The 25316-nt window shown below is 47.7% G+C and overlaps 1 protein-coding gene across 2 annotated transcripts in view; it reads left to right on the top strand.

The window, feature by feature from the left end:
* LPIN1 (lipin 1) overlaps positions 1 to 25316 on the top strand; it is a 127664-nt gene that overhangs the window by 18307 nt on the left and 84041 nt on the right. For both annotated transcript variants that reach the window (XM_005686993.3, XM_005686992.3), the window contains exon 2: positions 16347 to 16403. In XM_005686993.3, the coding sequence (XP_005687050.3) occupies positions 16347 to 16403 (57 nt within the window). The remainder of the gene's footprint in view (positions 1 to 16346; positions 16404 to 25316) is intronic.

The following is a 25316-nucleotide window of genomic DNA, read 5'->3' as shown; positions in this document are numbered from 1 at the left end:
GGTTCTTTCGGTTCCGATCTGCTCCCCAGCCCAGTACCTAGCACGGGACTGAGCACACGATAGTCAGTGCTAACTTGCTGAGTATCTGTTACTGTTTTAAAATAGGAAATCTTTCATACATCCACGATGCAGAATAATATAATGAACATTTGCATCCCTACCACTGCTTAAAAAAAAGGATTATTACAGTTGAAAGGCTCCATGTACCACTCTCCAATCGTTTTTTCAGCAACTGTATATCTCTATGACAGTCCACTGTCTGTGACATCATATGGTTATTTGTTTGATTTTGCTGCTCGTCAAATGAGCATCTTAAAACCAAGGTCCAAGTCAGTCAGGAGGCTATAATTCATTCAGTTCCATTCGCTCAAGAATATTTATTAAGAGCCTTTTGTACGGCAAGAACTGTGCTAGAAACTTGGGCTGCATCAGTGAACAAATCTCACCAAAACAAAACAAATAAAAAATGAAGTCTTGCTCTCATGGAGTTCACAACTGGACAATTTATAAACAATAAGTATAATAAATATCTAATGTGTTAGAGTTAAAAGTGCAATGGAAAAAAATAGCCCACGGATCAGAGATTGTAAGGTGAGGGGGCAGACTGTAGTCAAGAGTGGCTTGTTGGGAAGGTGATATTTCGGCAAATACTTGAAGCAGATGAGAGTTGGTCACTTAATTTGTAGGGAAAGGTTTTCCCAGTGGAGAGAATAACCAGTAAGGATCTTTGCTGTTGCTATTGCCTAAGACGGAGCATTTGGGGACCAGGAAGGAGACCAGCGTGGCTGGAATGAAATGCAAGGGAGGTGGGGCATCAGGAGGTGAAGTCAGGGCCAGGGTGGGGGTGGGGTGGAGGAGGGAGCTTTCAGAGCTTTCCAGGCCACTGTTAGCACTTTGGCTTTTATTTTGGCCATTTCAAGGTCTGAGCTGAGCAGTGAGGTTTTCTGACCTCTTGGGTTGCAGTGTGGAGAGTAGTCGGTAGGATCAGAGAAGCAAGAAGTCGATATAGAAGGCCACTGTTGTGAATGAGAAGACAGATAAGGGGGTCTGGACTAATGGGAGAGCCGTGAAGGGGGTGATAAGTGATCAGATCCCAGACACGTCCTGAAGACAGAGCTATTGGGATTTCCTGGTGAATCAGATGTTGATTGAGAGGAGAGAAGACTGCCCAAGCACCTGAAAGGCTATAGTGACCATCAACCAAGACAAGGGAAGCCACGGGCAGAGTGGTGTGGGGGTCAGTGGAGATCTGCACGTGCTGACTTGGAGAATGCTGCTAGGTTTCCCATTTGGAGATAACGAGCAGGCAGTTGAGTATATGATTCTGGACTCTATAGAGAGGCTGAAGCAGGAGATACAGGGATACTGTAGGTATTTAAAGCCACGAGACTGGATGAGGTCACCATAGGAGTCAGTCAGCTTGAGAAGAGGAACTCGGTCTGGTCCCTGGAGGGCAGAGGAGAGACCTGCCAGAAAACGAGAGCCAACACTGGAGCAGGAGGAACAACCAAGGGAATCTGGTGCCTTGGAGGCCAGAGGAGGAAGTGTTTTAAGGACAAGAGAGTGACATGGTGTCCAACATTGTTGATGGATGAAAAGCAGAAGTAAAGACTGAGAAATGTCCTTTGCATTTGCAACCTGGATGCTGTTGGCGACCTCGATGAAGACAGTTCTGGTGAAATCGTGGAGGAGGTGGGGGAATCAGACTGAAAGGGTTTAAGAGAGGAACAAGAAGAATGAAACTGAAGAAAACAAGCAGAGGCGTTTGCTGGGAAGGGGACTGGAAATGGGCAGTAGCTGGCCGGGGAATCCAGGGAAGAGAGGGGCTTTGCTGGGCACTGAACAGATAAGACAAGACGATAGTGTGTTTCCTTGTTGACAGAATGGGTCAATAGTGGAGATGGGAAAGTTGATGATGTCTTAAGAGGGGCTTCTCTCTTTCCCTGGTGTGGGGGCAGCAGGCCTACTTCCTAAAACCTGATGCACAGGCTGGTGCAGCCTCTGGGCTTTCCAGCCAGATGGGGAGAATCAGGAGCAAAGCCAGCTTCTTCCTCAGCACTGCCAGCTTGGCGTGGTCCGAGGGTGCCCCTTCCTGGCCCCGAATCAAGTCGCAGGCACCAGGAGCCCCTTCTCTGAGCTTGGAGCCTTCGTGATCCTTTCCCTGGGGAAGAGATTCCTCCCCTTCTCGGCCTTGAGACCCCCACCCACCTTCACGGCTGAGTTCAGCTGTCGCTCCTCTGCGGCCCTCCCTGTGATCCTATCCTGTTATGCTCTCTGTTTCATGGTTTTCCAGGTTGGCAGGGATCCCTTCAGAGCAGGGAACCCCCTACCCTATCTCTGGGTCCCCAGCCTCTGGCCCAGGGGAAGGTGTTTTTTCCCAAGAGTGGGGCTGCATCCTATAAGAGCAGGTGTGTGGTCCCCTCACTCGGGTCCCAAGGAGGAGGCACCCACTTCTGTGGAGCTCTGGCTTATTCCCTCTTTGTTTCTAAAGTGAAGCCATCATTCAAACAGGTAGCCCCGCAAACCCCAGGCTCCCCGTGTGCACCCCGAGGCCAGCCCCCTGCACATCCCAGAGGCCTCGCCCAGCTCCTGTGTTTTAGCAACCCTGGGCTCTGACTTCCCTCCAGACCAGGGCAGCAGCAGCTCCTGGGGGCTGGTAGCCAAGCTGGGGTTAGGGGCAGGAAGGAGAGCCCCCGGCCACTCTGGGCCCCACCAGGCTTTGGCCCCTGCTTCTCACTGCCTTGGCTTGAAAGCCTGGCCAGCCAGAGGAGTCTGCACATCACAACCAAGGAATTTGGCCTGTTTTCTTAGCCCTAGGAAGCTGGCGTTCGCTGAAGCTCGGTGACCTGCTGGTTTCTTTCTTGCTCGTTGTTGATAGTGACGAGGCTTGGCCTGGGGACAGGGAAAGGCCACCATCACAGGCAGGCTGAACGGAGGAGCTCTTGGTTGGCCATCTTGCTGGCTGAAAAACCTCTCCCACCTTATTAGCTTCTTCGCTGTGGACACCTGGCAGAGCCTGGTACCAAGCCCTTCCTGCGTCCACCCCAATTACAACCCCTCCTGCCCATCTCCCCAGGCCAGGAGCAAGCCCCTCTCCAGGGTCCAGTCCACCCCCAGGGGGAGGGTTATCATGTTTCTCTCAGCTTTGAGTGATATCCCAGCCTGGAAGCGCCCAGCTTTGCCTGCAGTCCTGGCCAGGGTGTAGGCAGCTGGATGGTCAGAGTGCATCACTGTGTCCAGCACTTAAACAACTGAGCTGTCAGTTTCTCTTGAGCAACAGTCTTTCCATCCAATGCCCACCTCCCTGCACGCGTGTGTGTTAAGTCGCTTCAGTCCTATTCCTTTTGACCTCGTGTACTGTAGCGTGCCAGGCCGCTCTGTCTATGGAGTTCTCCAGCCAAGAATACTAGAGTGGGTTGACATGCCCTCCTCCAGGGGTTCTTCCTGACCCAGGGATCGAACCTGCATCTCTAATGTACCCTGCGTTGGCAGGCGGATTCTTTACCACAAGCGCCACCTGGGAAGCCCACCCACCTCCCCCTGCAGGTCCCAGGTGCACAGGGATGTGGAAGTCTGTCTTCTGGGTCAGTTCGGTGCCTGGTGCTCTGGGACGGGGCTGGAGGCAGGGCCGGAGTCCTTGGGGCACAGCGTGTCCTGCCCTGTCCTGATTCTTCTGCCGTCACCTCCTCTTGTCCGCTGCCCATGCCCCAGCCTGGCAGGGGGCCAGCAGTCTCAGGAGACCAGATGCTTTCGTAGAAGGAACTCAGTGTACGCAGGGTCAAGAGGCTTTCTCCGGGTTCTTTATGTAAACGTCCTCCCCGGAATCAGCGCTGCTGTGACTGGCTCCCACCTCTCCCGCCCCTTCTAGGAACAGCAAGAACAGAGTCATGTGGATCTAATGTCTTCAGAGGCAGCAGTTGCTTCACCTTCTTGGTGGTTGTTTCTGCACAGAAACCCGCCCACTTTTGAACTGGTGGATCAGGTTCTGATTCTTTTCCCCCAAACATGCCCTCTGACCTTACTCTCCACCATTCCCCTCCTCCCATTATAAACTGTTTTTCCCACAGAGCAACTGAATTTGCTGAGTGTATTTAATCTGTGGACACTGTGGGTAAAAGGTTTGCTCTGTTTATTCTCTCTAAAGGCTGTTTGTATCTTAAAAGATGAGCTTATTAATTCAGACAAATATTCGAATTGGCAGGACTGTATTATTGTGTCTCTTTAAAAAAAAAGTATATCTACATAAAACCTTTCTAAGGGGCACTTGCTTGCTGAGGCCAAGTCATGATTTGTAGTGGAAAAGAATAAAGTGTGTTATAAGTTGACTTGTGCTCTGCTTTGGGAGAACTAACAAAGTTTGACTTCATGGGCCTTGCGATTTCCAATCCTTTGGGGAAACCCTGCCAGGGTTGGATGTCACCTCACACTCCACCACCTCCGTGACTTGAGGGGTCTGAGTTGCTGGAGGATGTTCAGGGGAAAGATGATAAAACAGAGAATATAGAAACTGAAGTTCCACACTGCTTCCCCATGGCCATGGGTCATGAGCTTTGACATATGAAATGCAAAGCCTTTGAGAAATCGCTCTCTACTGTGTTGAGAAACTATAAGTGCTATTAATATAAATATGGTCTGTGTGCCAGCTGACCACACCTGTGGTTACATCATTCACTCATTCTCTCATTCAGACATTCAACATAATGGTCATTGAGTGGCCACATGTACTGAGCTCTAAACAGAAAGAAGAGTAAGCTGGTGGCTGGTCTTAGGGAGCTCCCAGTCCAGTGGGGGACAGGCAGGCAAGGCAAGTTGAGAGGTGTGGTGTTAAGAACACGGGGTTAGGGAAATGCTGACGTGGAAACGATTGATGGCACCTGCAGGAGCTGGGTCAGGCAGCACAAGACAGATGGAGGGTGAGTAGGCAGGGGGTCAGTTGGACAGAATGATCTAGGGCAGAAAGAGCCTGTCGGCTGTGTGGCCTTGGGAAAATCCGTCAGCCTTTCTGAAACTTGGCTTCTCCAATAAAAACCAGGATGGTGATACCCACAACACTTAGAGAGGAATGATGAGAATTTGAATGTAGGAAGCACCTGGTGCAGCACGGGACACACAGTACGTGTGTGTTATGATTGCACTCTAATCTCTGAATCACTCAAGCAATCAAGGCTTAGTCACCTTCGCAATTGTCCTAATGATGAACTCAGTACCTAGACAGGGCAGGGCAGGTAGGAAATAATTAGTGACCAGACGTGACTAATCTTGTGCTCGCCAGTTTCTCTGCTCTGAACTGCAACAGCGCTCTTCTAGAGAAGGAAATGGTAACCCACTCCAGTATTCTTGCCTAGAGTATCCTGTGGACAGAGGAGCCTGGTGGGCTGCCATCTATGGGGTTGCAGAGAGTTGGACATGACTGAAGTGACTTAGCAGCAGCAGCCAACAGCACTTAAGCTTATTCACAGCCCCTGGCAGAGGAGACAGGCACAGTGGACTCAGCACCAGTGAGAAGCTTCACCGGACCTTAATTCTGCCATTGAATTACACGTACTGGTCACCATCATAATAATATGACATTTATTGAATGTGTGCTATGAAGCTGTTTTGGGGCTAAGTGCTTTAAGTTCATTTACATTCAATCCTTATCATAACAATGTAGTTTCAGCCCCATTTTACAGGTGAAAAAGTTGAAGCACAGAAAAGTTAAGGGACTAGATCAAGGTCACACAGATAGTCTGTGATGGATCTAGGATTTAAGCTGGTCGGATTCTAGAATCTGTTTTAGTCACCCTGTAAAAAAATACTTGACATGCTAATCGGTGTATCCAAGGCTGATGTGTCCCTTCTGGTTGGTTGGATGTCTCTTTGGTTTGGGCAGTGGCTGTACTAAAACTGTTTCTCAACTATTTTGTATAATCTCCCTGGTTCAGTCTCGTACCTCATCGCCATAGCACAGACAGACGAGTTCTGTTTTCATTCATTTTTACCACCCTCCCTCCCTCCGTCCTAGGCTTCCCTGGTGGCTCAGCTGGTAAAGAATCCGCCCGCAATGTGGAGACCTGGGTTTGATCCTTGGGTTGGGAAGTTCCCCTGGAGAAGGGAAAGGCTACCCATTCCCGTATTCTGGCCTGGAGAATTCCATGGACTGTACAGTCCCTGGGGTCGCAAAGAGTCAGACATGACTGAGTGACTTTCACTTCACTCCCTCTGTCCCAGACTTCCTGTGGCTCCTTCCACTAGTCTCCCCATTCAGACTTGAATTGCTGCCTTGCCTTCCCTGGGGGATGGTATGATAGGAAACGTGGCTGACTGGCCCCCAGGGTTGGAGACCACACCTGTTATTTCTGCCCCAGGATGTCCCCTGAATGAGTTACTGAACACACAGGTATCATCATCTGCTCAGTGAAAAGGGATTTCAAGGTTGTGTGGTTTGGGGAAATGCTGCCTTTTATTTTCCCTTTAGGAGACGGACAGCATTCAATGAGGTGGTAAGGGTGCTAAGAAGCTATGCTGGAATAAATCTTTATCTCTGTTTTATCTGATGTTTCCAGATTTATCTGCCCCACCTCAGAACTGGTTTTTGCATGGGCTTCCCTGGTGGCTCAGACAGTAAAGTATATGCCTGCAATGCAGGAGACCCAGGTACTGTCTCTGGGTTGGGAAGATCCCCTGGAGAAAGGAATGGCAACCCACTCCAGTATTCTTGTCTGGAGAATTCCTCGGACAGAGGAGCCTGGCCGGCTACAGTCCACAGGTTCACAGAGAGTCGGACACAATTAAGCAACCTTCACTTTTCACTTTCTGGCCAACCCAGGAGAAATCCTTGGGGAAGACTGTCATGTGTGTGGGGTAGAGTGGGGAGGCTTGGCTCGGAGCTGCTGCTCATGGGCTGGATTGAGAGCTCTCACTGGGCTTCAGGTGCCCCAGGAGCCCAGAGGCACTACCTTGAGAGCCCTGGGCTCTCAGCTTGGCCTGATCCTTTCCAGGTCCCTAGATACCTGGTGTTGCCCCAGGCTTTGTACCAAGTCTTGCTTCTCTCTGGATCCCTGGCTCCTGGCATAGTACATGGCAAACAGTGGGTGCTCCATAATTGCCTGTATTGAATGAATTCTCCATTAGAACCAGCTAATTAGAGGTTATGTCCTTCTTCTCCATCAAACCTTATCCTTGGATAGACACACACGTGTGTGTGTTGATAGGTCTGTGTGGGCCCTTCTCAAAAATAGGCAAGGAGGCGTGTTTGCACTGGGACTGGATTCCACACGAGAGAGTTATCCTCATCGTTTTGCCACAGATACACACATGCAGACACACAGAAACTAAGAAGACACACAGGTAAACACACAGAAGCACAAACTGGGTTCGGTTCAGTTCAGTCGTTCAGTCGTGTCATGGACTGCAGCACGCCAGGCCTCCCTGTCCATCACCAGCTCCTGGAGTTCACGCAAACTCATGTGCATCAAGTTGGTGATGCCATCCAACCACCTCATCCTCTGTCGTCCCCTTCTCCTCCCCCACTTCAATCTCTCCCAGAATCAGGGTCTTTTCCAATGAGTCAACTCTTCACATCAGGTGGCCAAAGTATTGGAGTTTCAGCTTCAATATCAGTCCTTCCAATGAATATTCAGGACTGATTTCCTTTAGGATGGACTGGTTGGATCTCCTTGCAATCCAAGGGATATAAGCAAAACATAGACATGTTTGCAGAAATAAGCACAATCACTGTCCACCAGAAAAAGATGCAAGGATGTAGTTTTGTGTATAAACAAACAGGGAGACACAATCCAGACCCCTCCCCCAGACACACATCCTCTATCATGGCTATTTATGTATCCCTCCAAGGAAAATGCTTCACAATGTAGGGCCTTCATCCAACGACTGTCTCATTACAGCTTGTGATTTTGTGGGTCAGGATTCAGGCAGGACTTGGCTGGGTGATGCTTTACCTCCTCACATGATGACTCGGTGAAATTGACTGCTGGACAGGCTGGCCTGGAAGGACCACACTGGCTTCTCTCACATGTCTGGTGGCTCGGTGGGGGTGGCTAGAAGGTGGGGCCAAGCCGGGACTGTGGCCAGGAGGGCCTACAGGGCCTCTGGGATGGGACATCTCAGGGTAGTCAAGCCTCTCACATCATAGCTGGCATCTCCCACAAAGAGCATCACAAAATGTGGAGGGGGTGCAGGAAGGTTTTTTACCACCTCGGGAGTTGAAGGATGTCATTTGTCCTCCACATTACTGAGCAAGCAAGTCTGTCAGACTTGCTCAGATGTTTTTAAAAATTTTTCTTAAACATACCTCACTGTTAATAAGGTGTGGAGTGAATGCCCTGTGCCAGTATTACCAGGTAATAATGCCAGTATTACCATTGCCCACAATGGACTTTGATAAAACCCATGTCCTTACACCCCAAAAATTACATTTTGTTGTTATTTAGGCGCTAAGTTGTGTCCAACTCTTTGCAACCCCTGGACTGCAGCACACCAGGCTTCCCTGTCCTTCACTATTTCCTGGAGTTTGCTCAAATTCATGTCCATTGAATTAGTAAATTGCTATTTTCAAAACATACTGAACTCCCAATACTTGCGAAAGTATTCCATGCAACATTTTCCCTTCATTCTTTAAACCTGAACTTACATTATTAATATACATCAGTGGAGGATGTTAAAATGAAATCATTGAAACAAATTATGACTGTACAAATCAAAATACCAGTAGTAAATAATAGACAGAGTATTTTACTTACACTATATTACCTATTGCCTTGCAATCTGAAACATTACAAACAAAAATAACAGAAATTATCACATGGAATGAATAAGAAGTCTCACTCAGATTCAAGGGGAGGGCCGCCAGATTTCACTTGTCAATGGCAGCAAAGAATTTGAGGCCATCTGTAATCAGACGCACACACAGACACACACACACAGACACACACACCCACACCCACCCCCCCACCACACACACCCACACACCCTTCCCCTATTAAGCACACCACTGCGATTAGAGCTGGGCTTGAAACAGTGGCAGCTGTGCACTCTTACCTTAGGAGGCTAAGATAAGAGTCTGCTGGGGTCACTCCTTTCAGTGGAGGTTTCTGTCCTAGAAGTTACATCTCAAGCTGTTGCAGGACCACCTTCATCTTCCCTTAAGATCATGAAAATCAAATTGTCCGCAGCCCCACTCAGAGAAGGCAATGGCACCCCACTCCAGTACTCTTGCCTGGAATATCCCATGGATGGAGGAGCCTGGTAGGCTGCAGTCCATGTGGTCGCAAAGAGTTGGACACGAATGAGCGACTTCCCTTTCACTTTTCACTTTCATGCATTGGAGAAGGAAATGGCAACCCACTCCAGTGTTCTTGCCTGGAGAATCCCAGGGATGGAGGAGCCTGGTGGGCTGCCGTCTATGGGGCTGCACAGAGTCGGACACGACTGAAGCGACTTAGCAGCAGCAGCAGCAGCAGCAACAGCAGCAGCAGCAGCCCCACTCCGTATCAGTTGTCTGCAATGCAAATGGAGTGATGTTGGAGCTCTCAGGTCAAATCCCAGCAACCCCTGCTTGCTAGCTGTGTGACCTTGGCCACGTTCCTCGACCTTCTGAGCTCCAGTATCCTCCTCTGTATATTGAAAAAGTGACACTTCTCTTGCGTTCAACATGTGTCTATTGACCACCTTTCAGGGGATGCCATGGTGAGAACCACAGGTACTGTCCCTGATGGATGTCTTGAGCTGGAGAATGACACCAATAGTTGTAACTTTGCCAACCGTGCTAAGTGCTGGAAAGGAAAGATGGGGGTGCCATCAGGGGATGAGCGATCAGGGAGTGCAGTCAGGATGGAACCGCTGTTAAGGAGGCCAGGAACAATTTCTCTGAGATGGCACTTGGTGTGGTCTGGGGGATGCGTAGCAGCTCACCAGATGAAATGTGTCTTGGGCAGAGGAAACAGCATATGCCCAGGCCCTGTGGCTGGATGGAATCTATTGAATAGTAGAGGCGGAAAAGCCCAGTGTGAGTGGGTCAGAGATCGAAGGGCCTGGGCGGGAGGTGAGACTGGACAGGTGGGTAGAAACTACATTCATCGTGTTAAGAAAGAGTTTAAAAATTATATGTGCTCATTCGTGTCTGTCTCTTTTGCAACCCCATGGACTGTAGTCCACCAGGCTCCTCTTTCTTTCCTGGGCAAGAATACTGGAGTGAGTTGCCATTTCCTTCCCCAGGGGATCTTCTCAACCCAAGGATCGAACCTGAGACTCTTGCCTGGGTCTCCTGCATTGGCAGGCAGATTCTTTACCACTTGATACATTTTATATATTGACTTGAATGACTTTACTCATGGAGGTTAAATGACCAGATTGTGTTTCAAGAAGCTCCCCTTGGCTACAGCATGAAGAGTAAACTATAGAGCGGCAAGAGGAAATGGGGCAGACCCATTAGGAGGCAGAATAGTGACCTCTCCCCAAAGGTGTCCATGTCCTGATCCCCAGAAACTGTGAATATGTTAATTACATGGCAGAAAAGAATTAAGGTTGCAGATGGAATTAAGATTACTCATCACTGACCTTAAAATAGGGAGTTATCCTGGATTATCCGGGTGTGCCTGGTATAATCCCATGAACTCAGAGAATGGGTCAGAGACATGAAATCTCAGAGGCACCTGACCTGCCCTCGGGAGCTTTGAAGATGGAGGAAGTATTATTAATCTTGTGTTGTAGTTGAAGAAACTGAATTTCTGAGACGTGAAGTGACCTACCTAGGAATAAGCGTTAGTTAAGTATTATAACCAGGGCTTAGATCCAGTTCTCTTGACTACAGATCTTCTTTCCATTTCTACACTCTTCTAAGGAACCTGGGGGATCCAGGTAGAGGCTAACTGGTTCCCATTCCAGCTCTACCTACAGTGTCCTCCTCTTCACCCATCTTCTCCCACCAGGGCAAACCCTTCCTTACCCTCTTCCCTTATTTTGAGTTGTGCTAACAGAGGGGGCTGAGCTGCGGAAGACCAGAGTCATGCCATTGGAATCATGATGTGGGCGGGCACGTGCATTTAAGCTTATAGAATTTTGGAGATAAAGAGCCCTTGGGAATCACTTAGTATAATTCTGCCCTTTGGTTTCTATTTCAGGTGCTCTCTACTATATAACGATTAATGTAGTCAAGTGAACAGCAAATCAACACAGCATAAAGGAAAAGAGTAGAAACATGTCTATCTCCTATCTATTATCTTGTCTATATTTACTATGTCCATTCTCCAAACCATTTCCCCATGTTCTATATCTATCTAGCTATCTACCTGTCTTTTCATATCTATTTCTGCATATATCGAAGGACAAAAGATGGTTCAAAACATAACAGAATCTCTGTCTTGATCAGCTCAGGCTGTTGTTGCAAAAATACCACAGACTGGGTGGCTTAAACAACAGAAGTTTAAGTCTCATAGTTCTGGAGGCTGAAGTCCAAGGTTTGGGTGCCAGCAGAGTTTGGTTCAGTGGGAGCCCTGCCCCTAGCTTGTAGATGGCAACCTTCCTGATGTACCCTTACAGGGCAGAGAGAGCTCATTTTTGTCCTGTCTCTTTTTAAGGGCACTAATTCCATTGCAAGGGCTCCACCCTTATGACCTTATTACCTGTCAAAGCCCTCCCTCCACATAATATCCTACTGGGGCTTAGGGCTTCAAATTTGACTTTTAAGCAGGGTGAGGGTGGACACGAACAGTCAGTCCATGGTGGTTCCATACATTTAAATTAAGTGAGGAAGAAAAGGGAAAAGGAGGTAGAGGCAAAAAAAAAAAAAAAAAAAAAAAGAGCCAAGAATGAGGCTAACACAAATGTGAATGTGATAGAGTTTGGCTTATTTACAAGGAGAAGCATGGACGTGGAAGTGTGGCCCTGGGCCCCAGGGCCTAAGGAAGGACCTGAGCAATCACACACTTCATGGTGCGAATAAGGAGAAAGCAAACCAGCTGTTCAGAGGACGTTTGCCGGCTCCTGACATCCAGTCTCCCATGTTATGATCAGCATCCAGGATTAGCAGCTAACATTTGTGCATTACTGTTTCACACGGTGTTATCTCTTTTCATTCTTACATCAGCTCCAGAACTATTTTATTGTTCTCGTATTGTTTCCTTCTTTTTACAGACGAGAAGACTGGGGCTTAGAAGGTTAAATTCCTCCCTAAAGGCCATACTGTTCTTAGTGGGAGAATGGGGGTTCAAACCCAAGTTCGTTTCTGGCTTCCCCCATGGTTGCTAACCTCTTGATGCCCAGGGTCCATTGGCTGGGCTTCAAATTTTGTGTTAGAATTTTGAATGACAACAAATAACTGTGGGAGTAGAGTGAGAAAATTTTCTTCTTAGCTTTGAGAGAAACTTGTTGAAATACACGGGTTCACCATTTTTGGTGTTCTTGTATATATATTTAATCTTTGAAATCAAACCAAACTCTTGGGGGATCAGAATCATTCTCCCATGGCAGTGAAAATATATATCTGGTATCTAACTTGAAACTTCCTTTGTAATTGGGATCAAATCCAAGCACTGTGAATTTAAACTGCTGCCAGCCTTCCTAACCTACCTCGTGAGTGTAAAATCAGTGCAACTATTGTACCCGGCTGGCGCTGGTGGGCATGTGACTGTGTTTGTGCCCTTGAGGAATCTGAGTTGGATAGCACAGAACATCTGAATCCAAGGAGTATGGTTTTTGCCATGTGCTATAATAATCCACAGGCGATGAAGTGGAGGTGGTAGCTGGATTTCAAGAAGCATTTCAAATGCATTGATCGGTTGAAACCAGGACTAAACAGTTACTATATTAAACAATTTATAGATGAAGAAACCAATCGCCTCGCCCCACTTTCCCAACCAGCATCTGGACTTGGGTCGAATCCCTAACTCACATCTGCTTCCTTCCCAGTTTCTCTCTTAGAGGCAGCTCTGTCCTTTTTATTCCAGATGTCCCAGAATACTCAAGTAGTCCTCTCCAAATTTATCCTTCCAATTTCCCTCATTTAGTTAATGACAATGTCATCTACCTGGTCACCCAGGCCACCCAGGTCACCCAGAAAATTCTGTCATCCACAGAATCTCCCTCTTCACTCACCTGACCAGTCTGAGTCTCTCACCAAGTCTGGGGCCCTCGCCCACAGGCAGTACTCACAGCCGCCCCTTTCTCTTCAGCCCCTACCCCATCACCACCTGCCTTCACACGCTGCACCTTTTGCTAAAATTGTCTTAAGAAACAAACAAACAAAAAACCAAAAACCCCAGAAATTCCCTGGACGTCCAGTGGTTAGGACCCTAAGCTTTCACTGCCGAGGTGTGCGTGCATGCTTGGTCGCTCAGCCATGTCTGACTCTTTGCAACCCCATGGACGGTCGCCCACCAGGCTCTTCTGTCCATGGGATTATCCTGGCAACAACACTGGAACAGGTTGCCACTTCCTCCTCCAGTGGATTTTCTTGACCCAGGATGGAATTAGCATCTCCTGCATGTACTGCATTAGCAGGCAGATTCTTTACCACTGAGCCACTTGGGAAGACCTCACTGCCGAGGGCGTGGCTTCAGTCTCTGGCTGGGACCTAAGATCCTGCAAGCCATGTGGCTCAGTCACACACACACACACACCCTTTAAATGTGCTTCTTTGCCTCCAAAATACATGTCAAAGCAATTACGTAAAACACAGGTCTGACCATCCTGCCCTTCGCCATCCCCTCTTGTGTACAACGATTGTTCTCAAATTGTGTTCTCTGGGGACTTCCCTAATGGTCCAGTGGTTAGGACTCTTCACTTCCAGTGAAATGGGGCACAGGTTCGATCTCTAGTGAGGAAACTAAGGTCCAACATGCTGTATGGTATGGCCAAAAAAACAAAAACCAAAATAAACCCCATGTTCTCTGAAGCCAGGGTTCTGTAGCCAAGACTGGGGACTCCAGTCCTCTTCCCTGAAATGACCATAGTGTTCCCCTTCTACTTATATACAGGCTTCTGCAAAAAATTTGGTTTAAGGGGGGCATAACAATTTGGAGAAGGCAATGGCACCCCACTCCAGTACTCTTGCCTGGAAAATCCCATGGACGGAGGAGCCTGGTAGGCTGCAGTCCATGGGGTCACGAAGAGTTGGACATGACTGAGTGACTTCACTTTCATTTTTCATTTTCATGCATTGGAGAAGGAAATGGCAACCCATTCCAGTGTTTTTGCCTGGAGAATTCCAGGGACGGGGGAGCCTGGTGGGCTGCCGTCTCTGGGGTTGCACAGAGTCAGACATGACTGAAGCGACTTAGCAGCAGCAACAATTTTTAAAAAATAGCTCCAGTCTATCCATGTCTCCTGATGACAGACCATCCCAGGCCCCTCCATGTCTCTTGCACATGAAGGAATGTTCTCCAGTCATGAGTGCTCCTGGCTGTTCCCCAAGCATATGTGTGCTGCCTCTGTTTCCTTGAACACGCCTTCTTTGCTTGGGATAGACTCTCCCCCTCCTCTCTCCTCTGAGAGCCCCACTCACCCTTCAGAAGCAGCTCAGATGTCACCTTCTGAGGACAGCGTGGAGCCATCCTGATATATCCCACAGGCAAACTGTTGGCTCCCTCCCCCACCCCCAATCTGTGCTCCCACCCGACCCCAGCTGTGTCTTGATGGTGGCCATGGCCATGGAAACCTTTTCTACATGTCTTCCTGCCCACTCACCCCTACCAGATCATGAATGATAGACTTCCGTGTAGCTATCATAAACTTACCTGTAGCTCAAATGGTAAAGAATCTGCCTGCAAGGCAGGAGACCAAGGTTCGCTCCCTGGGTTGGGAAGTTCCTCTGGAGAAGGGAATGGCAATCCACTCCAGTATTCTTGCCTGGAGAATTCCATGGCAGAGAACCCTGGTGGGCTACAGTTCCTGGGGTCGCAAAGAGTCGGACACGACTGAGTGACTAACACAGTCCGCAGATCATGAATGACTCGAAGGACAAGATTTAGATTTTACTCGTCTTTGTGTTCCCACTACCTAGCAAAGTGCTTGGCCCCTGGGAGAAACTCAATAAACCAGGAGGCGAAGCAGCACCATTAATGATCAGCCCGACAACAATGCAAGCCGGAAAAGCTAAATGCCTCAGATGAGTAGTAGGTAGGGTGACAGGGCAAGGGGATGACGGGGTGAGGGGAACAGGAGTGAGGGCCTTCAAGGACGATTGATTCTGGACTGCTGTAATTGAATTCAGAATACAGGTGTTTTTAAGTACAGCTTAAGGAATAATTTAAGGCCCATGAAAACTCAACATGTCTCTTAGGCTGGGAACTCTAACTGGGATCCCTGTGGGAAAAGCAGACAGTGCAGGTCCTACTCAGAGAAGGCGATGGCACCCCGCTCCAGTACTCTTGCCTGGAAAATCCCATGGGTGGAGGAGCCTGGTGGGTTGCAGTCCATGGGGTCACTAAGAGTCGGACACGACTGAATGACTTCACTTTCACTTTTCACTTTCATGTATTGGAGAAGGAATTGGCAACCCACTCAGTGTTCTTGCCTGGAGAATCCCAGGGACGGGGGAACCTGGTGAGCTGTTGTCTATGGGGTAGCACAGAGTTGGACACGACTGAAGTGACTTAGCAGCAGCAGCAGCAGCGGGTCCTACTCGCTTGGATAATTTCACACCAACAGTCTCAGCAGCTCGTCTGTGTGTGAGGCTATGCCCCTTCACCTGAGTGGATTCCGTTAATGCTCACAACACACCTGTCCATTCTGAGGTTATCGTTACATCCATTATACGGATAAGAGAACTAGCCCTGCGCAGCCCTATAGCCGAGACATAGGAGAGGAAGCCCATGAAAGTGTGTCTTCAGATTCCGCTTCCTGTCATTTCCTCACGCTGCCTTATCTCCTGAAGTTTCCCCAGTAGGTCCACGTGCCTTGGGAGGACAAAGATGATGAAGAAAAGAAAGAGAGATTTACGAACTCATGTTGTGTCCTTTCCTTCCAAATCCCACCCTCTGACTGAGCACATGGGAAGAAAACCTCACCACATCCTTCTTCTTATTCAATTTCCTTCTTAATTTTGTTTATTTGTTTAAAAAAATATTTATTTGGCTGTGCCAGGTCTTAGTTGCAGCATGTGGGATCTAGTTCCCTGACCGGGGATTGAACCTGCGCCCCCTGCACTGGGAGCATGGAGTCTTAGCCATGAGACCACCAGGGAAGTCCTCGGTTTCTTTTTTTATTGAGACATAATTCATATACCATAAAATTCACCATGTTAAAGCATACAGTTCAGTAGTTTTTAGTACATTCACGAGGTTGTGCAAACGCTACCAGTAATTTCAGAACATCACCATGAATTATTTTCTAATGTTTTTGTTTTCCAGATTCCAATAATGAGAGACCCTGGATGGATTCGAAATGTCTGGTCTTCAAACATTAATGTGAGTGGAGTTGCTGTGAATGTCCTAATGATACTTTAATATTTCCAGATGAGAGAAAATACTCTTTGACCAGCTGGCTTATTGCCATGGATACACGCAGTCCCCAAACCAGGATTACCATTCCCCTAAAGCTTTCAGAGTTGCTCTGTAGCCCTTTCTAAAGGTTTGATGAGCCCCAGATGAAGCCCAGAACATTTTGGCTAGTTTCTAATTTCTTCTGCCTGTGAGCCACCCTCTCTCGGGCATAGATCTGATTTTTGTTATGTTTTTAACTTTCTATTTTATATTACAGTATAGTTGATTAACATGCTGTGATAGTTTCAGGTGTACAACAAAGCCACTCAGCCATGCATTCTCCCCAAAGCCTCCTCCCATCCAGGCTGCCACTTAACATTGAGCAGAGTGGGTCCAATAGGATGCACGCACCCCAATGCCCACTGCAGCACTATTTACAATAGCCAAGACATGGAAGCAACCTAGATGTCCATTGGCAGAAGATGTGGTACATACGTACAACAGAAGATTATTCAGCCATCAAAAAGAATGAAGCAATGCCATTTGCAGGAACATAGATCGACCTAGAGCTGGTCATAGCTCTGATTTTATCACCTCCCTGATTAAAAGCATTTGGTGGCTCCCTAGTGCTAACAGGGACTAGATATGAACAGGTTCATATTTAGTCAGGTTCATATCAAGTTCAGGCTATTTGTTTGCTCCTGATAGATGGTCAGATGTCCATCACATTAATAAAAGCCCTTGCTGCTGCCACTGAACCCCTCAGAGTCCTCCTGCAGATTCTGCCTCTTCTTCCTGCACCCATTGGTCCGTTTGGCCACTGCCCCATGCCTGGTCCCCAAGCCTTGGCCCGGCCTTTCAGGTTGTCTCTGTGACTGTTCTTAGTGCTTTGTTCTCTGCTCTTTCAGGGTCTCCCTTGCCCCCATGTTCAGCATCCTGAGGGCCAGCACCTCCCTTGTCCACATGCCCACTCCAGCTTCCATGTTCTGCTCATGAGTCTGACTTGTTGAGCCTCTGTAGTTTGAGGGGAGGCGTATTTTACTGAAGCATAACAGGCAGTGGTCCATCTACATCCTGGCTCTTTTCTCACAGTACCTGCAAATCACCTGCACATTGCCCTGGAGCAGAGTTTAAGCTTCAGTAGTTTCCTACAACTTGCTCTGCCCAGTAGATTTTAAACCTGAGATTCTCTCCTGTGGAGAAGAGACTTGAGAGAATACACTGCAGGTGGAGGGGTCTCAAGAAAAGGCTTTTGGAATACTCTAGGGAGGAAGTGGGCTTCCCAGGTGGCATGAGTGGTAAAGAACCTGCCTGCCAATGCATGAGACAGAAGAGATGCAGGTTCGGTCCTTGTGTTGGGGAGATCCCCTGGAAGAGGGCATGGCAACCCACTCCAGTGTTCTTGCCTGGAGAATCCCATGGATGGAGGAGCCTAGCAGGCTCCATAGGGTCCATAGGGTCACAAAGAGTCAGACACGACTGAAGCAACTTAGCATGCACACACAGGGAGGAAGTAATAAAGCCTCAATAGTCATTTGTCTCAACTGTGGCCTGTGCTAAGTTTTGGGGATATAGAATAAAAAGTAACACTTGGTCTTGCTTTCAAAGAGCTCAGTCTGAGAGAGACTCTGGTCAGAGTGTGGACCAGGAGGATTTGCAGAGGACCCAGGAGGCCCAGTGCAGGGCCAGCCAGAGCACATCTTCATACATGAATCCAGAGACTCCAGTTAAGTGAATGAAGAAGGCTCCTGAGGAAGACCGGTCCTGGGAATGCTGGGAAAAGCACAGGTTCTATTTCTAAGTGGATTGGCAGGGACTGGGCCCAATGAGAGGCCAGGAATCCTGAGTGGGGTGGGCAGTTGGCGGCAGTTGAGGCTGGAGTGAGGGGAGCTGTCCTCTATGGAGGAGAGAAAGGGCAGGATGTCCTGGTAAGTGAGCTGCTGTGGGTAGCCGTGGGGGCTGGCTGTCATGAGGTGGTCTGAGGCTGTCATTTTCCATGGCCAAATCCCATTCTCCAGACCTGGGGTCTGCAGCCCATGGCCACCAGGTTTCCAGGCCCAGCCTCTGGTCCGTGGTGCTGCGCAATGGCCAGGTTACAAGAGAGGCGGTCAAGGAAAGGCATCATTTGGGCCCTCCTGTCAGGCCTTGTACTGGACCTTCACAGAGCTCAGGAACTAACAAGACAAGAAACCATGGACAGGGGATGTGAAGTTTTTGCTTTTTAGGGTGAAATTACAGAAAATCTCAACTGTCTATGCAGGAGAACTGAATTAGGAGAGCAGAATTTTGATGACAGTTGCCACTTTTAGGGTATGTGTGATATTGAGCAAGTTCTCTAACTTCTCTGAGCTTTATTTCCTTTGGTACATTGGGAGGTCATCCCATTGTGAACACAGAGTGCTCGCTGTTTACCACCAGACATCGCGTAGAAGAGAAGTGTGTGTGTGTATGTTTTTGCTTAATTGTTCAGTCATGTCCCACTCTTTGCCAACCCATGGACTACAGCCCAACAGTCTTCCTTTCTCCATGAGATTCTCCAAGCAAGAATATTGGAGTGGGTTGCCATTTCCTCCTCCAGGGGGTCTTACCGACCCAGGGATGGAAACTGCGTCTCCTGAGTCTCCAGCATTGGCAGGTGTATTCTTTATCACTGGGCCTCCAGGGAAGCCCATAGAAGAGCAGATGGGCTTGTAACGCAGCTTGAGTTGGGTGGAGAGTTTAGAAGCAACTCAGAAAAAATGCTTCCAAGAGAAAGTGAGTCCAAGAGAAGCATGGTCTTGAAAGAGGCCCAGGTGAGCCAGGCATGGAGGTAAAAACTGGATCATATGATTGAAAGAGTGGGTGATGACAGTGGAGGAGGGGAAAGCAGTGCCAGTGATGGGGGGTGGGGTTCACTTGCTGTTCTGAGGAGTTGGCCTTTATCCTACAAGAGAAGGTAATGTAGGAAGGGTTAGCACTGAAGAGACTTAAGCAGACAGTGCTAAGTCAGATCTGCAGCCTGTTACAAGGCAGACATGGGGTGGGGCTGGAGGCAGGGAGACCCTTTAGCAAGCAGTCATTAGCTCAGTTGAGTTGAAGTGCTTGGAGGACTGCCCAAATGGAGGTGTGTAGGAGGTAGTCGGATGAACAGTCTGGAGCCAAGAGGCAAGGTCAGGATGGGAGATACTGAACTGTGGGTCAACAGTAGAACAGTGTCACCGTAGTCTGCAAGGGGGACAGAATCACCCAGGAGTGTGTGTGGCATGGGGAGGTGGGCGAGGTCATATAGGTGGGTTTTCAGTCAGAACCTCTACTATGACTGCTTTTGGTAATTTTCTGGTATGTTGTTATCCTTAGATGATAGGTTCATAAATGCCAAAAATGCTTAGTGATGAGAAAAACCCAAAATGAAGGGGAAGTACGACGGGGCAGATAGTAGGACTCAAGTGCTCTGTCCCTGCCCTTGTCTCTGTCTCCTAGTTACTGTATAGATAAATGTGCGAGGCACAAGGTAGAGTGATGGGCGTGTTGTGGTTAGTCTTTGGCTTGAAGGGCTCACCGACCGGCAGAGGAGATAGAGGCATAAGAAATGACGCAGTGACAAGACTTGTATCACGTGCCATGGTGGAGTTCCATGTGGGTACATGCTTGGTACAGAGAAGCCAGTGTTGAATTCTTCACGGACCTGAGGAACGTCTGAGGGCAGGCTTCCCTGGGGGGTCCTGCTCTCAGTTTGAAGAATCTGGCAATGGGATGCAGAAACCTCCCCCCCAAACCCAGATACACAGCAGCATACCTATCCTCTCCCCTCACAAAGAGAGGTTCATTCAAGGCAATAAGCCCTGAATTCTGGAGGGAGAGTTGAGCAATGAAATATCCACCCACACTACGTAAGCCGTCTAACTCGGACGAGAGAACATGGTACAATTTGTCACATGAAGCCTCCCTCTTGGCCAACCTGTGTTTTGATTGCACCATTCCTAACAAAAGCAGCAATTCCCAGAATTCTAGATGATCCTGGCACAGTTTCTTGGAGCTGTGTTTTGCTTACTGTTTTTCTTTCTTGTCTTCAGGTCTGACAAAGGACAGGATTTTAGGGTGGACAGCATGTTTTGCGTGGGGAGGAAGTGACTTTGGTTAGATTTAACTTAATTTTTGAAATAGTTTATCAAAGTGCTTCATGTACCGACTTTCTAGAAAATCAACTCAGAAATGCTGGCTCAGAGCTGAAGCCATAGTTCCAGGTTCTTACCCCGACCACTTCTGTATCTGCTTTGCACCTTGTCCTATGGACCTACTGAGAGAGGAGAATCTAGCTGATTCTCACAGATCATTGTATGTAAACGCATTCTCCTTGTTCATACTCTTCAGTTTATGTATAATCCTATCCTTGTTCAGTTTGTTCTGTGTTTAGACTGTCTTTCTTACATATGAAGTTTTTCTTAGGCAGGGGGTATGTTTTTCCTGGAAGTTATATTTGCCTTTTTCCTTGTTAGCAGGAAAGTTATATGCTTCCCAGTCCCTGCCTGTCCTCCCCACTACACACACACTGATAAGCTTTTACTTCAATCTGTCACTTGGAAACTATCACATTCTTTAAGTCCATTAACTTGTTTTAATTGGGATCTATTTACTAACTTATTTGGATGACCGTGATTTTCATATAGAACTGTGGTTTTCTTACTTATTTCTTATTTATTCAACAAACCTTACATGGAACAAGTGATAGGTTTTTTTTGGTAAGAACTTTATAAATATTAACTCATTTACTTCCTTACAATAGTTCTATAAGTTGGTCTTATTATTATCTGTAATTGAGAGATGAGAAAAATGAGCTCAGAGAGGTTGAGCCACTCGCTCAAGGTCACACAGCTGAAAAAGGGCAGGGTTAGAATTCAGACCCACACCTAGCTCCAGAGACTTTGTTCTTAAGCTCTGTAGTATGCATTGGAGAAGGAAATGGCAACCCACTCCAGTATTCTTACCTGGAGAATCCCAGGGACGGAGGAGCCTGGTGGGCTGCTGTCTATGGGGTCGCACAGAGTTGGACACGACTGAAGTGACTTAGCAGCAGCAGCAGCATGCTGCCTGTATGGAGAAGGCAATGGCACCCCACTCCAGTACTCTTTCCTGGAAAATCCCATGGGCGGAGGAACCTGGTAGGCTGCAGTCCATGGGATCGCTAAGAGTCAGACACGACTGAGTGACTTCACTTTCACTTTTCACTTTCATGCATTGGAGAAGGAAATGGCAACCCACTCCAGTTTCTTGCCTGGAGAATCCCAGGGACGGGGGAGCCTGGTGGGCTGCCGTCTCTGGGGTCACACAGAGTCGGACACGACTGAAGTGACTTAGCAGCAGCAGCAGCATGCTGCCTGTATAAGAAGTTTCCCTTGTTCAGTAGTTTCTAATTCTTTTCATTTATTTCTTGCATTTAGTACCTGTATCATGTTCCCTGATTTTTCCAAGTCCTTTTTCTCTTGGATCACCTCTCACTCCAGGAGACCTCTCTTCCTGCTTGATCTCAGTCCTCCACTAGAGCTGGCATCTAGGCAGGCTCTCATTACGCCTACCTTAACCCAGATCCTTATTTTCTTCTTTTCTTAGTTTACTCTTTAGAAGTAAGCAAACTGGAATTCATTTTCATATGATCTCCCAGAAAAGGGGGCTAGAAGAGAGGTTTCTGTGTCCTTGTGTGTCTGAATCTCTATTTTAATTTGGCTTTATGTTTGATTGTTTGGTTGGAATGAGAATCTGAGGTTGATATCACTTTTCCACAGAATTTTGAATGCATTGTTTCATTGACTTCTAAGAACCAGTGTTACCTCAATGCCAGTCTGACATTTGTTCCTTCCTGGATGACTTATTATTTTCTATCTGGAAGCTTCTGGGTATCGGTTAACCCTTTGTATCCTGAAGCCTCAGCAGTGGATTGTGTCCCATTCATTCTGCTTAGATCTTGGAGCGTGAGTCTGTATTGTTCTGGTGGACAACACACTTGTAAGCTAATGAATATCAACAGATGAGATGTTTCAACAGATTAAAGGAAAATGGAAAACAAACAAGAGTGGTGACTGGAGACCAATGAAGTTCTCCCCTATCTCCCTCATCCCCTATTGCCCAACTTTTTGGTCTATGATTGGCAGATTTCATTAACTTAACCTTCTATTTTTCTCATTATTATTTTTGGCAATCAAAAATAATTAACAGATTTTAACAGATTCCTTTAACAGATTCCTTTTTGCTCTCTAGTTTTTTTCCTCTTTCACAGGTTTCTTCTATTTTATGTATGAAATAACCTCCCTGATCTCGCTGAGCTTCAAATTTGGGCATTTCTTCCTATTAATGTATCTTCTGTTCCCTTAGTTATTTTTTATTTCTTTTGGAGTCAGGTTTCCCCCGTCTGTCGTTCTTTTTCTTTCAGATTGCAGTTTCCTCAAGCATCTGGTGATTAGCAGGTGACTGTTTTTCTTTAACATGGATAGGGTAGGAAGGTTGCCTGGAATTTCCCATTGCTGGGGTTTGCTCTGGAATAAACAGTCAGGGAGCTGTTACCAAGACCACGTGGTTCTGGCTCTGGCCCCCACTTTGAGGTTCTCCTGAACAGGTGGCTCTGCCCTCCGCTGCAGCCCCTTTGCAGGCATTCCAGGTTATAACTTGCTCCGTGTTATTTCTTTACGCAACCCTTCCCTTTGCTTCCACATTCCAAAGTTGATTAAATGTCTTTTCCATGGAAGATGGTCCTCTCTTCACGGTTGTGAAATTTTAAGTTCTGAAGTTTCCTTGAAATCTAAAGAGATGAGGTATCTGAAAGTACAAACCAGTCAATCCTAAAGGAAGTCAACCCTGAATATTCATTGGAAGGTCTGTTGCTGAAGCTGAAGCTCCAATGCTTTGGCCAATTGATGTAAAGCGGTAACTCACTGGAAAAGACTCTGGTGCTGGGAAAGATGGAAGGCAAAAGGAGAAGAGGGCGGCAGAGGATAAAATGGTTAGATAGCATTATAAAGTCAATGGGCAAACTCCGGGAGATGGTGGAGGCCAGAGGAGCCTGGTGTGCTGCACTCCATGGGGTCACAAAGAGTAGAACACGACTCAGTGACTGAACAACAACATCTGGAAGTAAAAGGGAAAATAGACGCCTGTGTTCATTCTGCGTTACCTGCCATCCTCACCCAGGATTTTCTTCCTTGTCCAGCATCATAACCAGAGCTGTTCTGAACTTATCCGATGACGTTCACCGTGTTCCTGTCTAGAAGTACTCTGCAGGGTTCTTACAGCCGATTGCGTTTCTTAGCCTGAATCGTGACAGCCCTGCTCTGTAACTCTTGTCCAAGATGGATCAGTGCTAGGCACTAGCACAGTCAGATCCAACAATAATGTATTTAATTAGAATCTTACTGAGAAGGATCATTTCCTATTCAGTGAATGCAGACCCCATATGATAATTAAGCATACATTCCAAAGTATTTATTGAACACCAGTTAAGTACCAGAAATGGTGCTAGATTCTTAAAACAGAAATGGTCTTTTCCCTCCTGTAGAGTCTGTCTGCTGGGGGAGAGATTTTACAATCATTGCACACACAAATGGAACATTTAAATTTGATCAGTACGCTAAATGAAAGATTCGCAGAGCAATCCAAGTGTCTAACAGGGGACACTGACATCCTTGGGGAGGTTAGTGATGCTTGAACAAAGGATGAAGAGTGAGCAGTGGTTAACCCAGTGAAGAAGGGGGAGAGGATTCCATGTAGAGGCAGCAGCATGTGCAAAGGCCCTGTGGTAGGAGGAAACAGGACAAGCCCAAGGACTTGAAAATTCTCCAGTGCATCTGGAGCCTTGACTGTGTGGAGAAATGGTGAAGGCAGAGCAGCCGGGCCCCAGAGAGGCCGTCAGAGGTCTGATGCTGGAGGAGCCTGGAGGTGCCTGTCTGTCAGAGAACCACGCCCCATCCAGATGCTCTCTGGCTGACCCAGCTGTCTCTGGGTCTCCTGAGAACACTGCAGCTAAGCTGAGCATCAGCGGAGCAAGACCGTACTGTGGTATATTCAATGCTACAGGGCAGGGAATGGTAGAAGAGAATTGAAACTGAGCAGTGTTGGGGCCCGGATAAACCCTGGTCTGCCCAGCCCCCACTCCCTGCCTTCCACTGGAAAGTCAAGAAACTCCCAACTCGGCTCAGAATTTCCTCTGTTTAGGTTAGTTATGCCCAAGCCTTTGCTTACACATCCCCCAGGGAGGGAGACAGGAGAGGAGAATATGGGGTCGGAGGAGGGAGATGTGATATTCTAAAATGAAAGAGAAATCACAGTTATTCCTTCTGAAGCTGCCTCAATATCCTCTGAAATGAACGGAGATGCCCTGGAATGGGGGCATGGGCCCCAGCCTGACAGTTAACTGCACTGTGTGTGTTGGGGCATCAGGCAGTCGTGACGATATGAGGCTGTCTGTCCCCATGAAGTCACAGCATAGATGAGTAAATGACAGGTCAGAGCAGATGGCCCTCTATTCCCACTTCCTCTCTTTCTCCATCCTGGAGACTGAGGTGGCCTAGGTAGGATCCTGTAAGTGGCAGAACATAGGCAAGGACCTAGATCTCCGGGTCCCCAGAACCACACCCTGTCTAAGACACTTTTGTTTCCAGAAAGACATGTGGGATATTTTTACTGGGCTTACGTCCTCACTCTTCTGGGAGGAAAAATCAGAGTCCCAGGTCAGATTTTGTGATGAGCTTGGGGGTGGGGGCAGCAGGGGTGGGGACATGTTCCCTCTGGGGAGTCTGAGGGCTGGACCAGGGAGAGATCTAAAACTCAAAATTAGCTTTTGGAACCAGCTTACTCTCAGAGTCCCTTTAGGCAGAAGTGCTCCTGTCCCTTCTCTCTTTGGGGCAGAAGCCTCAGGGATCTTCTCCATTTCAC

This window comes from Capra hircus, chromosome 11 (genome assembly GCF_001704415.2).
Source record: "Capra hircus breed San Clemente chromosome 11, ASM170441v1, whole genome shotgun sequence".
NCBI classification, from domain to species: Eukaryota; Metazoa; Chordata; class Mammalia; order Artiodactyla; family Bovidae; genus Capra; species Capra hircus.
Note: the sequence above shows the minus strand (reverse complement) of the source record. Positions and strands in the feature narration are given on the sequence as shown.